General features: G+C 48.0%; 1 protein-coding gene across 1 annotated transcript in view; it reads right to left on the reverse strand.

Moving 5' to 3' along the window:
- Positions 1-632: 632 nt before the first annotated feature.
- The window catches only part of ptpn23a (protein tyrosine phosphatase, non-receptor type 23, a), a 29,059-nt gene continuing 4,095 nt past the window's right edge, over positions 633-25,596 (reverse strand). Inside the window, exons 4-29 of the mRNA XM_063198650.1 lie at positions 25,454-25,530; positions 24,232-24,281; positions 23,620-23,751; positions 22,295-22,375; positions 21,300-21,431; positions 20,370-20,417; positions 19,906-19,962; positions 19,613-19,671; positions 19,288-19,367; positions 18,324-18,438; positions 17,578-17,643; positions 15,073-15,218; positions 14,657-14,766; positions 13,521-13,716; positions 12,625-12,779; positions 11,655-11,806; positions 10,631-10,810; positions 7,275-9,939; positions 6,478-6,606; positions 5,944-6,131; positions 5,145-5,340; positions 3,850-4,034; positions 3,196-3,300; positions 2,775-2,913; positions 2,011-2,124; positions 633-1,342 (exon numbers count right to left, since the gene is read on the reverse strand). Of these exons, the coding sequence (XP_063054720.1) occupies positions 677-1,342; positions 2,011-2,124; positions 2,775-2,913; positions 3,196-3,300; positions 3,850-4,034; positions 5,145-5,340; positions 5,944-6,131; positions 6,478-6,606; positions 7,275-9,939; positions 10,631-10,810; positions 11,655-11,806; positions 12,625-12,779; positions 13,521-13,716; positions 14,657-14,766; positions 15,073-15,218; positions 17,578-17,643; positions 18,324-18,438; positions 19,288-19,367; positions 19,613-19,671; positions 19,906-19,962; positions 20,370-20,417; positions 21,300-21,431; positions 22,295-22,375; positions 23,620-23,751; positions 24,232-24,281; positions 25,454-25,530 (6,223 nt within the window). The 3' untranslated portion in view covers positions 633-676. The remainder of the gene's footprint in view (positions 1,343-2,010; positions 2,125-2,774; positions 2,914-3,195; positions 3,301-3,849; positions 4,035-5,144; positions 5,341-5,943; positions 6,132-6,477; positions 6,607-7,274; positions 9,940-10,630; positions 10,811-11,654; positions 11,807-12,624; positions 12,780-13,520; positions 13,717-14,656; positions 14,767-15,072; positions 15,219-17,577; positions 17,644-18,323; positions 18,439-19,287; positions 19,368-19,612; positions 19,672-19,905; positions 19,963-20,369; positions 20,418-21,299; positions 21,432-22,294; positions 22,376-23,619; positions 23,752-24,231; positions 24,282-25,453; positions 25,531-25,596) is intronic.

The following is a 25,596-nucleotide window of genomic DNA, read 5'->3' on the forward strand; positions in this document are numbered from 1 at the left end:
CTCTCAGGTCTTATTGAGGGTCCAGAGCTGGTCTCAGCAGAGTTGGCATAAAGTAGAAATTGAAGTACTCTGACAGATGTAATTTCAACACTAGCAATATGATATTACAATTTTGAAACCGTGTAATATCATACTGCGAGTGTTGTAATTACATCTGTAAGAGTGCCTCTACTTTCTACAACTCTGGCTCTCAGGTCTTGTTCAGGGTCCAGTGCAGAGCAGGTCTCAACAGAGCTGGCATTAAGTAGAAGTAGAAGGTACATACATATGTATTAACAACACTAGCGTCTAGCAGTATGTTATTATAACGTTAAAACCATGTAATATCATACCACCAGTGTTGTAATTACATATGTAAGAGTACTTGGTTACACTTGATTTTAATGGTTCACTATTGCAGTGGATCTACCACATTAGGTACAGTGTAACAACCAGTGTAACAGTATTTATTAAATTTTAATACCAGTGTAACACCATGAACCAATTTTGTACTTACATCTAGGGTAAGGGTTGGTACATGGTATTACACTGTTATTACATTGTTACATATTGTTACACTGGTTATTACACTGTACCTAATGTGGTAGATCCACTGTAATAGTGAACAATTAAAATACAGTGTTACCAAGTACGGTTCCTTCTACTTCTACTTGTAATGTACACAACACTGCATCTCTCAGGTCTTATTGAGGGTCCATAGGGGGTCGAGGTTGCTGAGGGGGTCGTCCCCCTGGGGCGCGCCCTGTAGGCCCTGGCCCTCCTGCGGCTGCAGGAAGCTCTGCTTGTTGAAGCGCTGCTTCCCCCGGCACGCCGCGTCCAGCGTGAAGGCCTCGGGCGTCATGGACGCCAGCAGGTCCAGAGACGACAGGGTGGACGCGGACGCCGCGGGGAGGGGGGGAGGCGAGACTGTCCCCGTCCCAGTCTCTGTCACCGGAGCATCCAAGGCAGGTGCGGAGTGATTGGGATACTCAGATTTGGACTCCATCAACCCATTGCCCTGGTTGGTCGGCGGAGACGGGGATCGGAGATCTTTGGCCGGAGAGGAGGAGGAGGAGGAGATGGAGGGAGGAGGGGGGCTGAAGGAGGAGGGCTGGGCCTCGCTGGGGGGGAAGGGGTCCTGTGGCGGTGCGGGGTCGTGCGCGGTGGTGGTGCCCTCTGGCGCCTCCTGCTGGTGGGGAAGGTCTGGTGTAGCGGTGCTGGGGGGGCCCAGATCCAGGCTGCCCTCTGAGTCGCTGGTGCTCTGGGGCCGGATGCTGAGCTTGGCGATGGTGGCCTGGATGGAGCTGATGGGCAGGTCGCCGCCCAGGACGATGTCCGTCTGACACTCCTGTCTGGAGTATGGCTGCGGGGGGGGAGAGAGAGAAACACTTTATTTGACGCTGAAGTAATACATATGACGTAACATTAGCATAATAGTGTCAATACAGAGTTATGACACAGTCATGGACATGAATTGATGTCAATGTCATTACTGTTTTATGCATCAAGCATGACTGCATTACGAAACTATGTCATGTCATACACATGACGCCACCGTCAAATTAAGTCACCAAAAACATTTCCTGAGGGGCATATTATATATATGGACAACTGTTTAGGTTGCTCTGTTTCAACAACTGCAGAAACAGTAGCTAATGACACATCGTACTAGTCAGATAAAACTAATTCTAAACATGACTGCAGAACGTTGATTTCACTCCACACTGTTGGACTCATTGTCATCATCGGACACAGTTTTGTTATTTCCATCCAAAACATCCAAACACCATTGTTAAACATAGAGAGTTGGCCTTTCAATGTGGGGGTTGTAGGTTAGAATCTCACAAGACCTCTCTACATGGCTGAAGTGCCCTTGAGCAAGGCACCTAATCCCACATTGCTCCACACTGGACTGTACCCAATACCCTGTAATATCTGGAAGTCGCTTTGGATAAAAGCGTCAGTTTAGTGCAATGTAATGGAATGACACAAATCTCCTATGCCACCACTAGTGTCCTCCATGCTTGGTACCTTGATGGTGGCGTTGTTGAGGGTCTTGCTGCATGGGACGGTGGCCACTCCGTGGCGCTGGAGGACCTGCTCCGCGTGCTTCAGGAGGGCCTCGTAGCAGAACTTCAGGTGCAGCTGTAACAGGTATTAAGAGACAGGTAATTAAGACACGATATTATAATAGAAGGCCTTCACATTGGCTCAAAAGGCAAAGACACACTACTGTTACGCCAGGCACCCGAGTTCGAATCCGGCCTGAGGTCATTTCCTGATCCTAAACCATTTCGCATTCCCACTTCCTGTCTGCTCTCACTGTCGTATCAAAATAATTGCCCCCGAAAAATACTTCACTATATAAAATGGGACTGTGTATAGTGAGACTGACCACAAAGCTTTATCAAAAGATCAAAATTCCTTCAGCGCAGAAACCAAAAGGATTTTCGATCCTAAAAACACCTCTAATCCACAGTGAAAACTGAGGTGCCTTCACAACATGATCAGTTTTTGTCGCAAAACTGTTTTAACACAGCCCGTCAGAAATATTACGGGAAGTAAAGAGAGATCCTGCAACTGCAATACAACTTACCAAATGAACTCACAAAAGAGAGAAAAGATACAAAGAATCGCTGTACAGTTTTCATAGCAAGAATGACATGAGTGTTAAAAGCAACATAGTAAAGACTATTTTCTTTAAAAATGTGAGGTACATGGTCAATTCTGCTCCAACAATGAGCACGCAGCTTGATGACATCTGTGTACAAACAGTAAAGGGGTCTATACAGTACCTTCTCCTGCAGCATGTTCTTCCTCTGCTGCCTCATCTTCCTCACCAGTAGTGTCAGGTCGGGAATGCCATTACCAGCCTCAACCTCCTGCAGCGCCGCATACAGCAGGCAGAGGGCGCCAGTGCGGCCAACACCAGAACTGACAAACAGATAGACAAAAACGGGTGAGTAGGCACTGTATATAGACGTGGCGAATGTATGGATGTGGCTAGAACAAGTACTGTGATCAAATTCAAATCAATATAAGGCGTACAGTACTAGAAAAAACATAATTATAAAGGCCGTATATTCAGTTCTAAAATGTTAACACTGTTGTACTGGGTGACATTAGTATTTATTAACTCTGTTTCAAGTCGTCCTGATGGGTTACCATCGATTTCTGTTTGTCATACATGTCTTAAACACTTGAGTTAGTATTCACCTGCAGTGTACCACGATGGGGGTGTGCAGAGGCCTCTGGTGCAGGTAGTGGCCATGCACCTCCTGGATGAAGCGGATCAGGCTGCTCTTGCTGTCCGGCAGCCCGCTGCAGTAAGGAAACAGGAAATCATATAAAACATGTAAAACATGTAAAACATGTACTATATCAGTTTCTTTTGTTTCAGACATGTAAAACTTTTTGTCTTTTACCCGACATGTTTCGACGGTGAGACGGAATAAGATTTGATATAACTTTAAGACATAATGAACGTCATAAATCTATGATAACACATAGTATTGTATTAAAGAACCAAGGGAAACATGTAAACATACAATAGTAAGAAAACAGGATCCCGTTTCTCGAAAGCATCATTGCTGACCACTTAGCATCTTAGTAGGTTGCCGATGGGAAATTGCATTGCAACCAAGTTAGTTGCTAACTTAAATAGCACTAACAATGTTGTCGAGAAATGCACCCCAGAATAGAAAACATGCAGCAGCAAGGAAACAGAATAGAAAATATGTAAACATAAAGCATTAAAGAAACATAGCTTGCGAATGCTTGAGGTGTGTGACTCAATTAAAAAAAATAAGTAAATCAATAAATCAATCAATTAATCTATCCGACTCTGAATGCTGGAGGTGCGGTACTCACAGCTCTGGCCAGGAGGTGTACTGCAGGTGTATGACGGTGCGCTTCAGGCTCTGGTCGCGGTACTGTAGGCTGATCATGCGCTCCACGTGGGTGGGTGTGGTCTTCTGGGTGGTGAGGGTGAGTGTGATTGGTCCCTGTGAGAGCTGCTGACCTCGCTCGGACGGGAAGTAGTGAGGAACCTTTTGCTGCAAATGACAAACGCAGAACGCAACGGATTACACACCTACTTCAAAGGGTTAAATTTAGCACACGATTGCTTAGACAGCATCGCTCTACTTTGTAACTGAGCTAGGTTTTTTTCTAATGTAGTTTTAATTCAGCAAAAGTACAAGCTTCTTTTTAGACAAGTGAAACCCATCTTGTATTTATAATCTTAAGCAAATCGTAGGCAATGTACATCTATTTTCTCACTACCATTACCTTGTAGTATTACCCTATTGTTTCACTACTACTATGCTATTATTTCACTAGTATTACCCTACTGTTTCACTAGTAGTTTGCTATTGTTTGACTAGCGTTACCTTAGTTCTACTTTCTCACTGATATTACCTTCTCCTGTTCCTGCTTGGACTCGAGACTGGCGACCAACGAGACGTTCTGTTCATGAACCAAGACCATTAGAATACATTTTTTAATTTAATCTCAAACAAATCGTTCCTACGAAAGCAGCACCAGACATCTACTTTGTCACTACCTATGACCTTCTTACTACCGACTTAATATTACCCATCTAGTACAAAATAGAAGTACTCTTACAAGTGTAATTACAACACTAGTAATATGCTATCGCTAAGTTGAAACCACGTATTATCACAGCACTAGTAGGAATGTCCCGAGGCAATTCTGCTTCGTCCTTCGTCGTTTTATTTGTGCCCCACGCACCGTCTGACTAGGCAGAGTTTCCTTGGGACCTTCCTTTTTTTGATCTTCTTGATGCTGACGTCGTGTTTGATGTTACCTTTTCCCCTTGAACAGCACCTGCACTTAATTGTCTGAGATCCAAGGCAGCGCTCCCGCACCTCTCTCTTCAACTCGTACCACAAGTGTTGTGATAACATTCTACTTCTACTTACAGTTTTTTAAAAGATATTTTACTGTCTTTTTATTGTGACAGGACAGTTACAATGGGACAGGAAATGAGTGGGGGGAGAGAGGGGTTCGGCTCCCAGTGTCCTGCCGTCCTCAGTCCCCAGGTTCGGCAAATGACCCTGGCCGGAATCAAACCCGGATCACCGGCTTAGTAACCCAGAGCCCTACCGTTAGGGCCTACTTTATACAGCATTGATATTAGTCACCTTCTCCAGTTCCTGCTCGGAGACCAGCATGACAACGACGGAGACCTTCTGCTCGTACACCATGAGCCAGAAGTCGGCGGCGGTGCCGGTGAGCGGCGCCTGCGTGGCGATGAGGCGCGGGCAGTAGGGCGACAGCTCCTCGATGAAGCTGGCGTTGATGTAGTCGTCCTTGCCCGAGCGCAGCACCACACGGTTCCTGTCCAGAGCAATAATCAAAGATTCTTTTAATTATTCGTCTTTCCGAAGGAAAATTCGTCTTGGACATACACAGAGCTGCCACCTAGCACACAACACAAGACGCCACAAGACGCACACAACAAAAGTGCCATCACAGAGATGCATCCTTAAAGGGCATACTGTACATTGTGTGGCCCCATACATGCAATACATAGCATCACAAGACTGTAGGGCTGTAATGATACACTCAACTCACGATTCGGTTCGTATCACGATTTGTGACCTACGGTTCGATACACCCCACGATTTCTGAAATGTATCTCCATTGAAGTTTGGAAACACTATCACATCAAATCATAAGGTTGTTTTCTGGAGTAATGGGTCATAAAACTTTGAAAGGGCGTATCACGATACTGCCTCCTTGTATCACGATACAGTATCGTGACTCTGTGTATCACGATTTCTCGGTTCGATGCAATATCGTTACAGCCCTACAAGACTGGTAGATTTGTTAACGACGTGTTCAATAGCTTCACACACATTGGAATGTCCTGAACCCTGTAAATGACTGCAAATCATTTTGGATTAAAGTGTCAGTAAGTGCAATGCAATGTAATGTGACCTGTCGTAGGGCATGACGTCCTGGTGCCTGTTCTTCATGGTGTAACAGCGTGCAATGGCGATGGACAGTTGTCGTGCCTCCTTCTCCTGCCTCTCCGCCAGCTCCTTCCATTGGCCGTCCAGCCGCGAGAGGACGCCGCCCCCCTCTGACCCTGCTCCGCTACTGCTGGGCTGCTCCAGGGACTGCACCTGGAGCAAAATAATGGACCACCCTTTTTTAAAGCATTTTCTGGGCTTTTTCTGCCTTTATTATGATAGCTTAGCGAAGTTGTGAACTTAGCGGGAGAGAGAGAGAGAGACGGGGAGGGTTCGGCAAATGACCTCTGGCCGGACTTGAACCTGGGTCGCCGGTGTAGCAGTCGAGTGCCTAGCTAATTGAGCCACGGCTGGGCAAATAATGTACCATCTCAGTTGCTTGTTTGTCTGTTTAATAGTGACGGTTCAAATCGTCACCATTAAACGCTACAAATGTGGACAGTGTGTGGGCGCTTTCTTGTCTCTAAAGTAGAAAGAAGAAAAAAAATAGTCTACACACCGTGTTCCGGAATCGCTCCAGCTGCGTGCAGAGGCGTGCCACGCGCTCGGGAGCCTGGTAGGGGTCGCCCTGGATCAGACGCACGCCCTCCGACTTCTTACGCCGCTGGCCGTCCTCCTCAGGGTCCGCCTTAATAATAATAATGATAATAATAATAATAATACCGGTAATAATAACAATAATGATAATAATAATAATAATAATAATAATAATTATAATTATAATAATAATAATAATACTTTTTTTTTGTATAGCAATTTTCTTAAAACTCAGATGCTCTACAGACCATAGAACAGAAAAGAGAACACATAATGAACACAGAGACATACAGAGAGGCAACAAAAGAACAACAACAAAACAAAATTTAGATAGCAGTGGAAGGTCTATTTCATTTCTACTGACTGGCCAGGTAATGCTCTCAGCACTGAGTGATCATCACATGCTCATGCAAGTTGAGTGGTAATACCAAAAAAGTCACCAGGTGACCCGGATGACATGCATGCGTGCCCCGTAAGTGATCGCTTGGCAATCTTTCCGTAAGTATTCAGAGTAACTGCCAAGGCCTGGGGCCTATACTACAAAGCTGGTTCAGGATAAGTTAAGGTTAAGTTAAGAGGTAAATCATCTAATACAAGAGCTTTTCTTAAGAAAATGAGGACTCCACTCGTCTATTAGATGATTTACCTCTTAACTTACCCATAATTTATCCTGAACCAGCTTTGTAGTATAGGCCCCACGTGGTCATCAGAAACTCATAGAGCCGTGGTTATACATAACCCTAGTTTTAAGTACACTACCTTGGTGGGCAGCAGGACGTTGTCCTTGGTGCCGCCATGCTGGCTCTCGGGGCTGGAGGACAGCAGGTCGTCCGTACTGGAGTTCTGGCGCTGGAACAGGGCGTCCCCGGGCGCTGGAGGAGCCGCAGGAGGGGGCACGGAGGAAGAGGAGGAGGACGACGAAGAGGAGGCGGAGGAGGAAGAGGAGTTAGAGGATGGAGCAGGAGGAGGAGGATGAGGAGGTGCGGGGGCCACGGCGCCAGGCGTGAGGGCAGGGGACGGGCAGGGGTGCTGCGGGGGGGTCATGACCAGAGAGGAAGGGCCGGGGGAGGGGGAGGGGGAGGGGGCAGGGGACGGCAGGACACTGGGAGCAACTGGACCAGCCCCTACCGGACCAGTTGTGGGCGTCATGATGTTCTGGGGTGCTTGGCCCGGCGCCGGTGCCCCCGCCCCCGGGTGCTGTTGTTGCCCAAGCCCAGGCGGCATGCCAGCAGGAGGGGGCGTGGGCGTAAACGACACAGAGGGAGGCTGAGGGGGCATCTGCTGTGGGGCCAGAGGCTGTGGAGGAGGAGGAGGAGGGTGTTGCTGTTGCGGGGCCATGGGCTGGGGAGTGAGTGGGGGAGGCGGCTGCTGCTGTGGCTGCGGTTGCTGCTGGGGCGGCACAACAGAAGGCCCCGGCTGCCTCATCACGTAACCAGCTCCAGGGTAACCCGCCGGCACCTGCCCTGTGTGGGCGTGGGCGTGGGGTGGCACAGGCTGGTGGGGGGGCACTGGCATGGGCTGCTGGGCCATGTGACCTTGAGGGGGCATCTGCGGGTGGCTCTGAGGCCCCGGGGGCTGAGGGTGGCGCTGGGGTGGCAGCCCGTTGGCGTTGGGGTGCATGAATGGCTGGCTAGGCATGGACGTAGGTGGCATGTGTTGACCTGGCATGGATGTGGGGGGCATCTGTTGGGGAGGCATGGAGGACGTCGGGGGCATGTGTTGGGATGGCATGGATGTAGGGGGCATGTGGACTTGAGGGCCGCGCGGCGCCTGTGGCAGATGTTGTGTCTGCTGGTACATGGCGGGGTGAAGTGGCTGGGGCGCGTGTAGCTGCACCTGAGAGGGATGGGCAGAGGCGGGGTGGCCAGCAGGGGGAATCTGGGAAAGAGACGGCGGCGACAGCTGCTTCGACACGGGCAGCATGTGTGGGTGCGACGAACCAGGCGGCGGCATTTGTGGCTGAGATGTCGGCGGCTGCGGCTGCGGCTGTGGCTGTGGTGCCATTTGTGGCGGAGGTGGCATTCTTTGTTGGGCGCCCGGTGCCACATGGTGCATGTGGTGCGGCATGGGCATCTGTGGCGGCGGATGCTGCATTTGGGGTTGAGGCTGCTGCTGCTGCATGTAGGGCTGGGAGGCCGGCGGGGGCATTGGCTGACTTGCGTGGGGCAGGTACGGCATGTGGTTCTGCGCTACCCCACTAACAGGCACCACCTGTGACGGGTGACCCCCGGGGACCATGGACACAGGGGGGTAGCCCTGCTGACGGGCATGCTGATGGGCATGGGGGTGGGCCACACCTGGCTGCATCCCAGGAGCCGGAACCTGGCCAGGGGGGAGAGGAGCGTGCGGGAAGTTTGGAGGAGGCGCCGCCGGGTGCCTTTGCTGGGGCATGTACTGCTGGTACTGGCCCTGGGGGGGCGCTACAGGCATCTGGTGGCCCGGCCCGGGCACTGGCCTGGGCCCCATCTGCTGGGCAGGAATGGGCTGGAAGTGAGCAGTCTGAGGCGGGGCAACGGGGTGGGGCGTGGGGGGTACGTGGGGAAAGTGCTGTGGCTGCGGCGGCTGCTGCTGCTGATGCTGCTGTTGTGAGGGTACTCCCTGGGGCATGTAATGGGCATATGGACCCATCTGAGGGGCAGGGGCGTACCCGCTGGACACAGGCACCGGATGGCGCTGTGGAGCGGGCACCTGATGCTGGGGCTGGGTCTGGGGCTGGGAGTGGTGCTGAGGCTGAGGCTGAGGCTGGTGCTGCGGGTGTGGCTGGCCTGGGCTGGGCGCGGAGTAGCACGCTATGGGAGTCTGGACGCTGTCCACGGTGGTGGTCGAAGGCCGGACCTGCGTTGGAGCCGGAGTAGGAGCAGGGCCTGGTGCCACAGGTGGTGGTGGTGCTGGCTGCGAGTGCGAAGGCCTGGGAGTGTAGGCAGCAGCAGTGGCGGGAGGCTGTGGGGGCTGAGAGGCTGGAGGAGCCTGGGCATTGGGATGGGGAGGGGGGTACTGGGGCAGCTGCTGCGGGGGCATCTGATGGTGAGGTAGGGGGGCACCCGGCGGGAGACTCTGGGGGAAGCTGGCCGAGATACGAGCCAGGAGCTCGGGAGAGGGCAGGTTGGGGGGGAAGCGCATGGGGGGCGGTGCATACGGCCCGGGCCAATGAACAGCAGAGCCGGGGCCGGCGCCAGGGCCTGGAACTTGACCCGGAAGTGGACCAGGGGCGGCCGCTGCAGCTGGGAGTGCAGAGTGCGGGAGGGCGAATTCGGGCGGCATGCTGCGCAGCTCCTCTGGAAGGTCTCCGCCCAGCGCCAGGATGGCGGCGGTCAACTCGGCCAGCTCGGGGTCGTCGATGGTGTTTGGGTCGATGTCCACGGGCTTCTTGGCAGGAGGTTTTGGGGCCGTGGGCCTTTGGGGAGGAGCCTTCTTCTGGAGCTCTCTGGAAAAGAAACGAGTGCGGAAATAAAGCTTTATGCTTTATGTTTAAAAGCCCCTGCCTCTCCTTACCTCTCCAACATGACCTCCCTCTCCTCACCTCTCCATGATATCCTGTCTCCCCTCACCTCTTCGTGACAGCCTGTCTCTCCTCCTCCCTGCTCCCCTCCTCCTCCTGATTCTCCTCCTCCTCCTCCCTGCCTCTCCTCACCTCTTCAGTACAGCCTGTCTCTCCTCCTCCATGCTCTCCTCACCTCTCCATGACGGCTTGCCTCTCCTCATCCATCCTCCTCCCTCTCTCCTCCTCCCTGCCTCTCCTCACCTCTCCAGTAGGCTCTGTCTCTCCTCCTCCCTGCCTCTCCTCCTCCTCCTCACCTCTCCATGACAGCCTGCATCTCCTCCTCCCTGTCTCTCCTCACCTCTCCATGACAGTCTGTCTTTCCTCCTCTCTGCCTCTCCTCAATTCTCCTCCTCTCTGCCTCTCCTCACCTCTCCTCTTCCCTGCCTCTCCTCACCTCTCCTCCTCCCTGCCTCTCCTCCTCCCTGCGTCTCCTCACCTCTCCATGACGGCCTGCCTCTTCTCCTCCCTGCCTCTCCTCCTCACCTCTCCATGACGGTCTGCCTCTCCTCCTCCCTGCGTCTCCTCACCTCTCCATGACGGCCTGCCTCTTCTCCTCCCTGCCTCTCCTCCTCACCTCTCCATGACGGTCTGCCTCTCCTCCTCCCTGCTCTGGCACAGGGCCTTGGCCTTCTCCAGCAGCTTGGAGACCTTGGCCTCCAGGTCCTCGTAGAACTCCTTCCCCTCCTGGGACTTCTTCATCAGGTCCTCATACGCCTCGTACGACGCCACCAGCGTCTGCACCGTGCTGTTCCACCTGCAAGGCAAGGAGAGACACATAAATGTCTTTTTTTTGGGGTCTTTTTCGACTTTATTTGATAGGACAGTGTGAGAGGTGGACAGGAAGCGAATTGGGAGAGAGACGGGGAGGGGTCAGCAAAGGACCCGGGCCGGGAGTCGAACCTGGGTCAGCAGCATGGCAGGCGAGTGCCCTACCGATTGGCCACGGACACATGAGTATCTAATAGCGATTACAGTTTTAGATGCAAGTGAGCTACTCGGTGGAGGTGGGGAGATCCATTATTTCCCATTGGGAAGCGGTAGCGAGACGTAGGGTGGTGACAGAACACGCCCACTCAAAGCGGTGCTAGCGTTTCGAGGCGGGAACATTTAAATCCGTTGTTAGGCATTTGGAGATCCTGAACACTGGCCATTTGGAGTTACTAATTTAGGTCTGAGATTGAAACGTTGCAACTTTATGTAGAAGTGACTGAAAATGAATAGACCTAACAACATAAATAAACCTAATTTGGCCATGCACAGCGTTAGCCACCAGTGTGCTTGTGCTGGGTGTCTGGAGGGGTCTAGATATGAATATATCTAAATATACGTAAATATAACAACATTAAGTAGCATTATATTATTAATCATCATCATACACTATTTAAAAACATCCCCTATGATTGACTAGTGTTATGTGTTGGAGAGTGTCGACATATGAATATATCGAAATATAAATCTAACATTATTATAACTTTTTAAAAAGGTTCACTATAACTCACTAGTACAAGGTGTCAGAGATTAATATATCTAAATATAAACACAACAACAACAGCAACAACAACAACATATCATAACTAGGTATATCCCCTATGACTGACTTGTGTTGTGTGTCGGAGAGTGTTTTGCGTGCGGCGGCTGACTGGACGTTGGCGTCGGTGAGGGCCTTGAGGATGTTGTCCTGGGCCGCCAGGTTCTGCTCGATGTACAGCTTCACCTGCTCGTACTTCAGCAGCTGCTCCTCAAACACCCTCTGCAGAGACACAACACAACACCAAACAGCATCAGGCACAGAGGATCACACACACACACACACACACACACACACACACACACACACACACACACACACACAGACACAGACACAGACACAGACACAGACACAGACACAGACACAGACACACACACACACACACACACACAGACACACACACACACACACACACACACACACACACACACACACACACACACACGCTCACAACACCAGACATCATCAAGCACGGAGGATCACACACGCACAGCACGCACACACACACACGCTCACGCACACATACGCGTGCACACACACACACGCTCACAGACACGCTCACAGACACGTTCACACACACACGTACACAAATGCCACACACACGCACACACACACCGACAAGACCCTGACCCCTGATCAGGCACAGAGCACAACAGACGCACATCAACAAGAGTCGTGATCAGGCAGAGAGGAGGACAGACACCCATTCAGCCTTCACTGGCCAGGACAGCTTGAGAGGAGACAGAGGAAAGCAATGGGAGAGAGAGACGGGGGAGGATCAGGAAACGGCCTCGGGGCCGGAATCAAACCCGGGTCTCCAGGTGTAACAGTCAGTGCCTAAGCCATTTGAATATCATCAAATCAAAATATATTTTTTTACATCATTCCCTCCACCCACCTTCCCCAACACACACACACACACACACACACACACACACACACACACACACACACACACACACACACACACACACACACACACACACACACACACACACACACACACACACACACACACACACACACAGCCCCACCCCCACCTTCATGTCGCTGCGTTCGGTGGTGACGAGTGCGCTCGTGATGTCATCCTGCTGGATGAGGTCCCGGAGCTGCTTCTCCAGCGAGCCGCGCTGCTCTCGCATCTCCTGCACCTTACCCAGCATCCTCTTCACGCCCGCCAGAGCCGCCTCGTCCTCTGGGGACACAGCACATGGCATACACCACGTCACATCACATCATTGGGACACACCACGTCCAACAGTAAGGAGACCATTATGATGACAGACATAATAACATCGATGAGTGGAGGTGCAAAACGCACACCAGAAACAGAGGTGCTGGCAACCAGAAAATACAATTGCAGGAGGAGAGAAGTGCCGCACACTCTCAAGTTAAATAAACAGTTTTAAGTTTGTCACATTAAAAACTGTTTATTTAACTTGAGAGTGTGTGGCACTTATCTCCTCCTGCAGACATAATAACATCATCAGAGTGACCAACACTTAAACATAAACGTCAGGAAGATGATATGAATAAATTCCCACAAATCACCACACACACACATATATATAATACACAATATACAGTATACACACACACACTCAAATCACACACACATACACCTTCGCTGAGCTGGGGTCTGGGCAGTTTCAGAAATACACACACATACACGCAATGTACAATACACAATTCACACACACACACACACACACACACATACACAATGTACAATACACACACACACACACACACACACACACACACACACACACAGTACAATACACACACACACACACACACACTGTACAATACACAATACACACACACACACACACACACACACACACACACACACACACACACACACACACACACACACACACACACACACACACACACACACACACACACAATACACACTCACACACACACATACCTTCGCTGAGCTCTGGTCTGGGTAGTGCGTCCTTCAGGCTGTCCAGCGGCCCCCCCAGCAGCCGCAGCTGGCTGATGTGCAGGTTCATGGCGCGGTGCAGCTCGGTGTTGGTGAAGCTGGCCTTCTCCTGGTACTCCACGTACTTCTCCAGGTCGCGACGCAGCTCCACCAGGCTCGCTGGCACCGGGGGCACCGCCTGGGGAGGGGAAGGGAAGGAGAGACGGATTAAATCAGGGGTGGGGAACCCATGTATCGAGGGCCGTTTGCGGCCCTTGAGGCCGGTTTATGCCTGTTGGAACTGTATTTTACATGTTATCCTATAGTAGAGCAAACATTATGCCTTGGTAACAACTGGACTGTGCGATTACTGGACTGTGCAAAGACTCTCTGCACCAGAACGAAGGAATGCGTCCTTGAGATAACCACAACAAAGTACATCTTTTAGATAGCGGGCCAAGGCCTGTGTGTTTGCGTGTGTGTGTGTGTGTGCGTAAACAAATCTCAACCGGGATGTGTGTGTCCCCAACCCCCCCTAGCGGTTGAGAGATAAGTGTAATCAGGGACAGTCCTTTAATAAAAACTGCTTGGAGTGCGGAGGCCTGTCACAGGGACTAGGGAAGATTGTACTGACAGTTCTCCCTACTCTAACAATGCCGCCCCCGATATTATTTTTATGTCATGCAGGTTCACATAAAATATTATTTATTTTGTAAAGCAATCTTAGAAATTACATTTGCAACACAATTAAGTTATATTCAGGGGACCTGGAGAAGGTGGGGTCTGTTGAAAAGGTGTCCGTCTTCAATATAGACCTAAAGTGCAGGGGGAAATCCTGGTTTGTGTTCATAGCACGACCCTCGGAGGACTTTTACGACCTTTGGAGGAATTTGAAGTGGCCCCTCGAATGAAAAAGGTTCCCCACCTCTGGATTAAATGGTCAGAATCCTCCACATAAAATTTTCGGAGTGAGGAGGAGACACTTAAAATTCTTTTTGCTGTTTCTTTATTTCATGGCTGGATTACGTTTTGACAGATGCAAATTAGCTTCGTAGCAAACTGTGGTACTGGAACGGTCTTGTAAAGTATGCTAATGAACTAAACTAAACTGAACTGCAGTGAGGCCCAGACGTGGTCACCTGCTTCCCAGCTGCCTCTTGCAGACTCCTGTCGGCCGCCTCGTCCTTATCCAAGACGTCACGAATCTCACGCAGAGACGCCTCCACATCCGTAAACACACCCGACAGGGCTGGGAGGAGAAGAGAAGAGAAGAGAAGAGAAGAGAAGAGAAGAGAAGAGAAGAGAAGAGAAGAGAAGAGAAGAGAAGAGAAGAGAAGAGAAGAGAAGAGAAGAGAAGAGAAGAGAAGAGAGTTAGTGCAGAGCCGATAGTCGCCATAAAGATATACATACCAATGATTTTGTTGTGTTTTTACCGATTTCAAATCATCTGATCTTTAGATCACGCATTAGCACAGAGTATGGGCTGAGGAAGAAAAGAAGCAGAGAGAGAGAGGAGGACAAAGGAGAGTGAAGTCGGCCAGAGCAGAGGGCTCACCCTGCATGGACTGAATCAGGCTCTTGACGGTGTCTGGCCGCACGCTCAGAGCTGCACACTTCTCCATGACGACGGGGGGGATGGTGCTGTACATGTCCATGTTGTCTATGGCGTCTGGATCCAGGCTCAAAGAGTCCATGAACTGCCTGCAGAGACAAGCACAGAAGGCAGAGATGAAGGTCAAGATTGTGCACATCCCAGGAAAAGTTGCAGGAAAAAGGCTGTCTGTAATTTAAAGTGAGGTATCCGCACTTTTTTCTTTGTTATTTTATTCCATGGCAGGATAGGATGACGTTTTGACTGAACACAACAGCCGAAACGTCATCCTATACTGCCATGTAATAAAATAACAAACAAGAAAGGATTTTAACTGTGCGGACTCCTCACTCTAACTTTGCTGAAAGGACAGAGGCCACAGGCCAGTTAGGCAGGTATACGGATCAATCTCCACCCGGACAAATCTCCGCTCATCAAATTTAAAAAAGGCGAACAAAATTCTGCTGACTTGCGCTTTCTTCACTGACAGGTTAGGTTTTAGGATGAGTTTTCACGGTTTGACACTAATCTAACAGAAAACCCAAGAGCGGAGAAATGTCCCCCTTGATGACTTCGTGAGCGGAATTTTGTCTGCTATTGCAAATGTGATGAGAGGAGATTTGTCCGGCATTCAGTTAGGCATATTAGCATAGGCATAGAAGCAGCGAAGGTTGATGCCCTAGAGACCAGTTAGGTATCTTAGCATAGGCAAACAATCTACTACCCTCTCAGCATCTAGGCCAGGGGTACTCAATTAAAAGTCCCAGAGGGCCAGTTTTTCAAAATTCCTCCCTATAAAGGGCCGGGCCGGGCTGACACGACACGACCCCCACCAAAAAAAATATTTAAAAAAAAAATAAATGATAAGGCCTTTGTAATCACAAAACACACGCACTCACACCCACAGCAGATATTTAGTTTCCAGTGACAGGATGGGAGAACATTTCTCTCATAAAGGGCCTGCATTTTTCTGGAGCACTGTGGGGTGAGGTGCCTGCCTTGCTGTCATTGCCACCCACCCTTCAGTATTTTTTTTTAAATGACATAAGATTAGCCTATATTTGCAGACTACATTCATAAACATTTATTTCTTAGTGAGAAAACCAATAAGCCTGAAGATAACACTTTTCAAACAAATGTTGCTTATTATGACTTTGTTTATGCAGCTCTCACATGCATAATGAGAATCAGATGCAATAATGGACCCAACAAAGAGGACACATAGATAGGAGGACACCAGGTTTTGCCAACAAGAAAATGGCAAATTGATGCAATGTTGATTAAATGCAACAGCCAATAATAAATAATCAAGTTGCTCATAACTTTGTTTGAAATCTTATGAGGGGCTTAGCTTTCCAAACGAACTATTTGGGGACTGTTTAAAAGTGTGAAAAGTTTATTAAGCAATTCGTTTTTAAGTAGGCTACCCCTAGTTAGCTGCCAGCAGAGCTCAAACACAATTTGCCTTAATTTGTGTTAGCAACTAGCTACAGCTAGTGCTAAACCAATTCGAAGTCCTAACACACTGTATGCAATGAAATGTGGACCATTACTTTCAAAAACGAGGCAAAGAGAACTTTGTAAATAATGTATTTACAAGTTCTACCGTCCTTCCCTTCTGTAGTCTACCTCACAACAGCCTCTGCCACCCTCATAGTCACTTCTGTTTGGAGCCTGCAGGGATAAACTGATTGAGGGGGCGGAGACACGGCACGCATCTTCCTAGCGTCTGTGGCGCGATTTCAAAATAAGAGCCGGCAGCGCGATCGGACCAAAAAAAAAAAAAAATTTTTTTTTTTTGTTTTTTTTTTTTTTTTAAAATTATTCGAGGGCCAAAAATAGTCCCGCGGGCCGCTATTTGAGTATGGGGGCATCTAGGCAAATGACAGTACTGTACAGAGTCTATGGATGCAGCCCAGTTCAATGGATTTGAAGCATTTTCAATTGTCAATTTTACAACAGGAGAGCAGATTCCTTCCCTGGTAGGAACGGGCAATCAGAGACGCCCAATACAAACACTGTTAATTCTAACCAGGAAATATGGTTGTCTGTAGGAGAAATTGACCATTGCAAATGCCTCAAGATGCTTTGGTTTAGCTGAATAGAGTGGCACCTTGGAGTACATTCTAATACACGTCAATACATTTTAATACAATTCATTAGCATAGGCAAATGCAGCAAACACGTAGCCAGGCTGTGCCCTCCTAGTGACGCAACACCTTCAGCGTTGCCTAGTCAGGTCAAGAGCAATACAAATATATTTTCTGCACTCCCGAAAAAACGGGAACTACTCCCACTTCGTCTGGAAATAAACAACCATTAGCAAACTAAGGGAGGCGGGTCAACCATGCCTTTTTTAGGAAATGTTAATCGTTATGCTCTTGGTCAGACCAAGTCTCAAAGAGATTTGAAAGTAGATGATAATCAGGCTAGCAAACACGTAGAGCCAGTTATGATGTGACTACTCACTCCAGCGTCTCGTTCTTGTCGTCGATCTTTGCCATGGTTTCCCTCAGTAGCTTGGCCTTCTCCTCGCTAAAAAAAGAGGAAAACGGAGGGAGAAAAGGTCACTATACTGAAATAAAGAGTCTTCAATATAAGAGTCTTCATATTTCTACTAGTATGTAATCGATGCGTCAAGGTTACTTCCATATTCCATACATTGCTATTCTACTGTACAATGCATTGATATAACCACTAAGACATGTATTTCACTGTTTAGATTGGAGTCTAGGTGAAAAAGAAGCCTGGAAAGCAAAAAGGTCTTGACAGTTAAAGTCTGTATGCTGGACCACAAATCAGGGCTATTATAGTAAACGAGAGGGCTAAGTTTGCAACACCTACAATTATACTGTATGCCTGACTAGGTAGCCGTGGCCTAATGGTTAGGGTGGTCTTAAGATCAGAGGCTTGCGACTTCGAGTGCCATCCCTTACCTCTTACTACACCTCTCCCTCTAGATGAAGTGTCCTTGAGCAAGGCACCTGACCCCACATTGCTCCCGGGACTGTAATCAATACCCTGTAAATAACTGTAAGTCGCTTGGGCTAAAAGCATCAGCTAAGTGTCATGTAATGCAATGTCTTAGCCCTTCTGCTACAGTACATAATGGTGAATTGCTGACACCTGTGTGCGTGCGTGCGTGTGTGTGTGTTTAAACAAACATGGAGGAGGAGGAGGAGAGTGTGTCTGCCGTGGATGTGCAAGCTGCTGACCTGTAGAGTGAGGAGGCCTCGTGGGCGGCCATGGGCACCAGCTTACAGAAGATGTCCGGACCCGTCACCGTGGGGTCAGTCGGGTTCACAGGAAGGGCCTTCACCAGCGGGGCACCTGGATGAGAGCAAAAGACCACATGCTGTCAAATCATATGTTTTATATGTTATATAAAGAATTACATGTTTCCAAATACTGCCAAAAGATTGTATGTTTAAAAACATTGCCAAAGAATTATACGTTTCCAGATATTGACAAAAGAATTGTATGTTTACAAATGTTGCCGAAGGATAATGTTTTAGGTCCTTGTTTGTACCACAAGTCACTTTGGATAAGAGCGTTACCTAAATTTAATAATACATTTATATTATAAATTCCAATTTACAAGAAGAGAGAGAAAGAAGTGCTAAGACTGCTAACAGACTGAGTAAACAGACTTTGTTTATGTTCAAGACAGGTGGACTCTAACAGCTTTGTCCTCAATGTAATAAACAGTAAAACACCTGCTACTTCTCCAAGGCTTACTGTATTGAGGAACAAGTACATGGCCTCGATCAACCCTCTGTCATCAATCTAGTTACCTCCGCCAAGGAGGTTATGTTTTTGGTCACGTTGGTTTGCCTGCCAGCCTGCCTGTCTGTCTGTCTGCCTGCCTGTCTGTCAGTCAGTCAGTCAGCAGGATAACTCAAAAACTTGTGAACGGATTTGAATGAAACTTTGTGGAGTTGTTGGAAATGACCAAAGGTACAAGTGATCAAATTTTGGTGGTGATCCAGATCACAAACCAGAAGAAGAGTTTTTTCTTCAGCATTACTAGCCTATAAATCTAGACGCCCCTAGTGACTGCAAATTCAATTGCGGGACAGGGTGAATTTTGACATGGCGGAGGTCTGCACTCTCTGAGAGCATTTCTAGTTAACAAGTGACTTTAATAGGAGTGAGTGGTTTTAGTTTCTCCTTCCTTACCTTTTACTGATGGAAGTGTGTCCAAAGCTGGGACAGTTTCATGGTAGATGAAATCATTATCCTTCTTCGCTGAATTAAATCTATACAGAAAATAAAACAAAACAAAGACAACAGTAAAGAGGTCTGTGTGTCTGTGTGTGTGTGTGTGTGTGTGTGTGTGTGTGTGTGTGTGTGTGTGTGTGTGTGTGTGTGTGTGTGTGTGTGTGTGTGTGTGTGTGTGTGTGTGTGTGTGTGTGTGTGTGTGTGTGTGTGTGTGTGTGTGTGTGTGTGTGTGTGTGTGTGTGTGTGTGTGTGTGTGTGTGTGATGCTCAAAATGCACACTTACTTTCCTCCAATAACGTCCATGGAGAACCTCAGGGCCTCCTGTACACTGTCTGGCTGGCCCTGGTACATTACAGGGAGCAAATCATTTTATGTTTCAATTATACACATTATATATTTCATGTTTATTTCAGTTATACATTTCTATATATTTTATGTTTATTTCAGTTATACATTATTATATATTTTATGTTTATTTCAATTATACATATATATTTCATGTTTATTTCAGTAATGCATTATTATATATTGCATAAAATTTCTTATTAGTTAATTGCTGGATCTCCAATGGCATACCTTGGCCAACTTCATAGCTTCACTGAGCTTATCCAGAGAGCTCTGCAAATAGGCCAACTGTTGGACAGAACAAAACAAAACGCAGGTAAAAGAAAAGTAGAAGTAAGTTACATATGAAGTCTTTTAAGAGCCAATTAGTATGCAATAGTGCTTTTAACAACAACAACAACAACAACAGATGTATGACATTCATTATGTTTACTGTTAGAGTAAAACTAAGGTTTTTCTTTTACTTCAGCCAGGTAAAAGTTTGATGTTTTACCTGACATGTGTCAGTGGTATAGCTTCCGCCTTCATCAGAGGGTCACTGATGAAGACGGAAGCTATATGGTCAAAACATACAGTATCAGGTAAAAAATGAAACGTTTACATGTATTGCATGTATAACTTTCACTTGTATAAAAAAATATAAAACTTTTACATGTATAACAACATATATAATAGTGTAGTATAACAGTGCTTACTCTCTCCCCATACTTCTGCTGTTCCTCTGCCTGTTTGCCCATATGCAGCTGTGGACAGAGGAGGGGAAGTCATGGGTAAGCGGTTAGGGTGACAGACTTGTAGCCCAAAGGTTGCCGGTTCGACTCCCGACCCGCCAGGTTGGTGGGGGGAGTAATCAACCAGTGCTCTCCCCAATCGTCCTCCATGACTAAGGTACCCTGAGCATGATACCATCCCGCTACACTGCTCCCTAGCGGCGCCATTGAGGGCCTTGCACAGGTGGGGCATAAATGCAATTTAGTTGTGTGCCATGCTCACTTGTGTGATGTGCAGTGCTGTCACAACGACAATGGGAGTTGGAGTTTCCCAATGGGCTTTCACTTTAAAGGGGGGTGGGGGGGGCAGGGATGGAGGGTTCAGCAAGGACATGAAAACAATGGGCCTGCTGTATAGGGAGGCCTTCCCACAGGCATTGTTAAAGCCACACTAATTACTTTAACGACTTTAAACGGATGCTTTGGAACAATTGGTTCATCAGCGCAGTCGAACAGGGGAAAGAGGCTTCTGAATCTGCTGTTTGGAGCACTCCCACATCACATCTCTTCTCTGTGGCCCCAACAGGCATTGCCGACACTACAGTAATTCGTTTTAATGACCTTAAATGGATGTTTTGGGAAAAATTCGTTCATCAGCGGAGTAGTCTAACAGGGGAAAGATACTGAATTTGGTTTGGCAACCTGCACGAGTCATAACAGCGCTAGGTTTAGAGAGGAGGAGAGGAGAGGAGTTTGAATTAGACCATTCCACTTCCAACATGTAGGGAGTGCAGGAGAGAACTTTTGTGCTGCTTTTTCGACTGGAGGGTTTTTTGACCATGTTATACTCCACAGAGGTGCCAACTGGGTCTATTGCATGCAGTACAATCCAGTTGTGTAGGAGGAGGAACTCACATGCGCTATAGCAGCAAAGTAGTAGATCTTCATCTGCACCAGTTTCTTCCAGTCCTTCTGGATCTTGCCCAGCATGGACGCCGTCTCAGAGTTGTCCAGCGCCCGGCACGCCTCCTTATAATAGTCCACCACCTAGCATGACAACATTACCAGAGATTCTTTAAGTATATAGAGATATGCCAATGTAATAGGTTGCTATGGGCACCTAACATGACCAGGTTGCGGTCTGCCTAAAGGGCCGTGTCATAATACTCCTACCATTGAATAGAACTGTCCTTAGGTCTGCCTAGGTCTGCCTAAAGGGGGATTTCCCCCACCTCCCCCTTGCAATAATAGAACCCGGAAACAATGGGCCAATGGAACCTCTCTCTCTACTCTCTCTGTAACAACATTATGGAGGGGCGGGGGAGAAGGTGTGTCAAATTTGACAAAAACACAATAGTTGCAGGCCTGCCGTGGCCTAAAGGTAGGACACTGGGTTACTATGATGGCAACCCGGGTTCAATTCCCACACCGGGTCATTCGCTAATCCTCTCTCTCCCCACTCATTTTCTGTCTCTCCTCCACTGTACTGTCAGAAATAAAGGCAAAAAAGCCCTAAAATATACTATGTATTTTTTTAAAAACACAATAGTTGCTTCAGTATGAGGGGAAAACTAACTTTTTATTTCAGGCCTAGGAGACGCCACACTCCCCTTTATACAGACCGGAACATGTTCACGTTTGGCACCCTAGCAGTGCATTTAGTTGTTAAGTTGGTTTATCTCTATATAATCTTAGAGTCTCTGCTTGTGGCTTACCAAATCAAAACACTACAGCAGGGGTTGTCAACCAGTGGTGCGTGGCCCACTGGTGGTTTGTGGCAGTATTGCTGGTGGTCTGAGACTTTTTAGGCAGTTTAACCAGAGACGGTTTAAATGCAGAATAGAGAATCTTTGGTTTAACTACTACAAATGTACATACAGTACAAGATCATAGTACTGATAGTACTGTACCTGGGCACTGATTCTGGCCACAAGGAAACTTTTCCTGTTATCCAGCATCGACTTTTCCAGAAGACATTCCTGGGCCTGACCCTGAGAGAGAGAGAGAGAGAGAGAGAGAGAGAGAGAGAGAGAGAGAGAGAGAGAGAGAGAGAGAGAGAGAGAGAGAGAGAGAGAGAAAGAGAGAGAGAGAGAGAGAGAAAGAGAGAGAAAGAGAAAGAGAGAGAGAGAAAGAGAAAGAAAGAGAGAGAACGAGAGAGAACGAGAGAGAGAGAGAGAGAGAGAGAGAGAGAGAGAGAGAGGAAGAGAAAAGAGAGAGAGAGAGAGAGAGAGAGAAGGAGAGGAGAGAGAGAGAGAGAGAGAGAGAGAGAGAGAGAGAGAGAGAGAGAGAGAGAGAGAGAGAAACAGTGAGACCACAACAGGTTACACATTAGCCATAAGCAGACTGGTGGAATAATGTGCATATTCTTGGTGACACCACTATGTACAGAGTTCACAAAGACAAATCTATTCTAAGCGGTGCCATAAAATTGCATTTTATGTACGTACACAGCTAATGTGGGTCACAATGCTGCATGCGTCACTATGACAAATTGCCAGAGCAAAAAGCAGTAAGAGCAGAGGCTGGCCATTCAGGAGTGGGACTCGGACCTGCTGCCTGATTAAGGGTTACTGGTTTGACTGGTAGCCTGATTAAGGGTTACTGGTTTGATCCATGACTAGAGATGCACCGGATCCTGATTTTTAGGATCCTGCCGGATACCAGATCCACTGCGTAAGATCCTGCCGGATCCGGAACCGGATACCGGATCCTACGAAAAGGTTGAAACACATAGCCTACTCGCACACGTGGGCCCTTTTTATTACGTTGGCTCAAACTTTTTTTTAGACTCATTGGCTTACTGCCACACTGCCACACTGCCGCACTGCCGCACTGGCCGCTTCCAAAGGGCTTTCACTCCATGCAGCAATTGGGGTTGTGAAAGACTGACTGAAAAACCTAGGCTAGAGATGCACCAGATCCTGATTTTTAGGTAAATGCCGGATACCGGATCCACTGTTTAAGATCCTGCCGGATCCGGATCCTGTGAAAAACCCTATTATCCTGCCGGATCCGGAACCGGATCTTGGATCCTGTGCATCTCTATCCATGACACCAGTGTCGAGGGACAGAATGTGCGCATATCACACAAGTGCAGGTGCAGGTGCTGACCTGATTGGAAATGATGGAGCGTCTTCACTGATACTTAGATTATTATTAGCACAACGGAGGTAAAAAAAATGTTTAAAAAGCAGTGCAAGTGTTTGGGGCTGCTGTTGTGTGTGTGTGCGTTTACCAGCATGAGGTTGATGTTGAGGTTGAGGATCTGGTGGCTCATGTCTACGCTGTAGTTATGGCTGTAGTGGTCCCTCAGGTAGGAGAAGGCCCCTGCAGAGCACTGGAAATGCGTACAGGACACCTTCATGCCCTGCCAAGAGGAAAACAGACGAGGAGAAGGGACGGGAGAAATGAGGAATTAAATTAATGAATTAAAACAAGTCAATAAATACATACAAGGCTTTAAATTAACTTTTTTTCCACACCACACAAAATAGCCCAACACACACTCACTCATCAATGGGTCTAAGTTTTATTTTCTACCAGCCAAACTTTATTTTGGCTGGTTGGCGAGTGTTAATTTAGAGCCCTAAATACATTCATAAATACATTGACAGGACAGTAGAATCTATGGTGAAGGGAGGGGGGGGATACACCAAAACACCATGACAAATATACATGATAAACATTAACTCTACAGTAAAAGGTCCAAAAATCCCCTAGGACTAACAAAGAACATATAAAAGGCACAATGGACAGGAGACATGTACTGCATGCGCAGAATTGTGCATACGAGTCTAGTTTAAATCAGATCAAGTCGCTCTGCGTCTGGCCACAGTGTCCTGCCTACCTCCTCAGACACCCTGTTGTCCATGGCTCCCAACATAGAGTGCAGAGCTCCTGCAATCACACACACACACACACACACACACACACACACACACACACACACACACACACACACACACACACACACACACACACACACACACACACACACACACACACACACACACACACAGACACACACACACACACACACACACACGCACGCACACACACACGCACGCACACGCACACACGCGCACACACACACACGAGCACACACACACACACACACACACACACACACACACACACACACACACACACACGTTAACAATAGGAAATGGCTCATTTATGACTTGTCTTGCTGAACAGAAGCCCATATGATGCATCACGTGCACTTTGCCACAATGGTTCCCCTGCTGCCTGAAGTGCATGCTGGCTGCCCCATGTAGCCCTGAGCATTGCTTGTAGCGTGCATGCTGTCTCAGCTAAAGTATGGGGCTTCATGTAGGCCTAAGTATTGATTATAGCTCTCAGCTACTAGGGGCTCTTAGCCAAGCACAGCCTGTGTAACTAACTATCACTTGAAAACAGGCACAATATCTAGGTTCAAACACTTATCCTAAGTCTGACACATCTTTGTGTGTAAGATGTGTCAGACTTAAGAGAACATTTATTTTAATACAAGGGTTTCTTGTACTACCGTCACGAAAGGTGACTTTTTGTCACATGGGCCCATTTTGACTGAGACCTGCCGTTTGTATTTGTGTGTTCATCAGGAACACAGTAACCTCTTTAAGTGCAGCAGGGCTGGTCCAATAGCCCTTTTTTCACCGCCATAAATGACCCTACCCCTGCTGTACCAGGGCTTTATTGGCCTGGTGGCCCAGACCCACCGTCCCCATGGTTGTTTTCTCACTGTGGTTGGGGTGCTAGCCTGGATAATCCAATTTACATGAAATCTGAGTGTCAAATAATGACAAATGTAAAATGAATAATTGCTTTGTAACTAACGTATACTAGAGGCTTTCATAGTGCAGACGGCCTTGACGTGATGGGCATGCCTGATGAAGACCCTGTTGGGTCGAAACGTTCCATGTCTTGAATAAACCTTAAAAGCAGAGCTGCAGTGTGCAGACTTTTTGTCTTGCCATTGTCAAATAGTCTACGCCTTTGTCCTGCACCTGGCCTCAGCGAGGTGGGATGTGCATACTTTTACTCTTCTGAAGACTTGTGCTACTCACCCAGGTTATAGAGGATGCAGGCTTGCTCATAGCTGATGTCATCGTGACTGACCGTCTTCCCAGAGAAGATCTCAGTCCTGCAGGAGATTAGAAAGTCAAGAGAGCAACATGTGTGAGGGGTTAGAAAACAAGGAATTTGGAGT

Source organism: Engraulis encrasicolus, chromosome 5 (assembly GCF_034702125.1).
Source record: "Engraulis encrasicolus isolate BLACKSEA-1 chromosome 5, IST_EnEncr_1.0, whole genome shotgun sequence".
In the NCBI taxonomy this organism is placed as follows: Eukaryota; Metazoa; Chordata; class Actinopteri; order Clupeiformes; family Engraulidae; genus Engraulis; species Engraulis encrasicolus.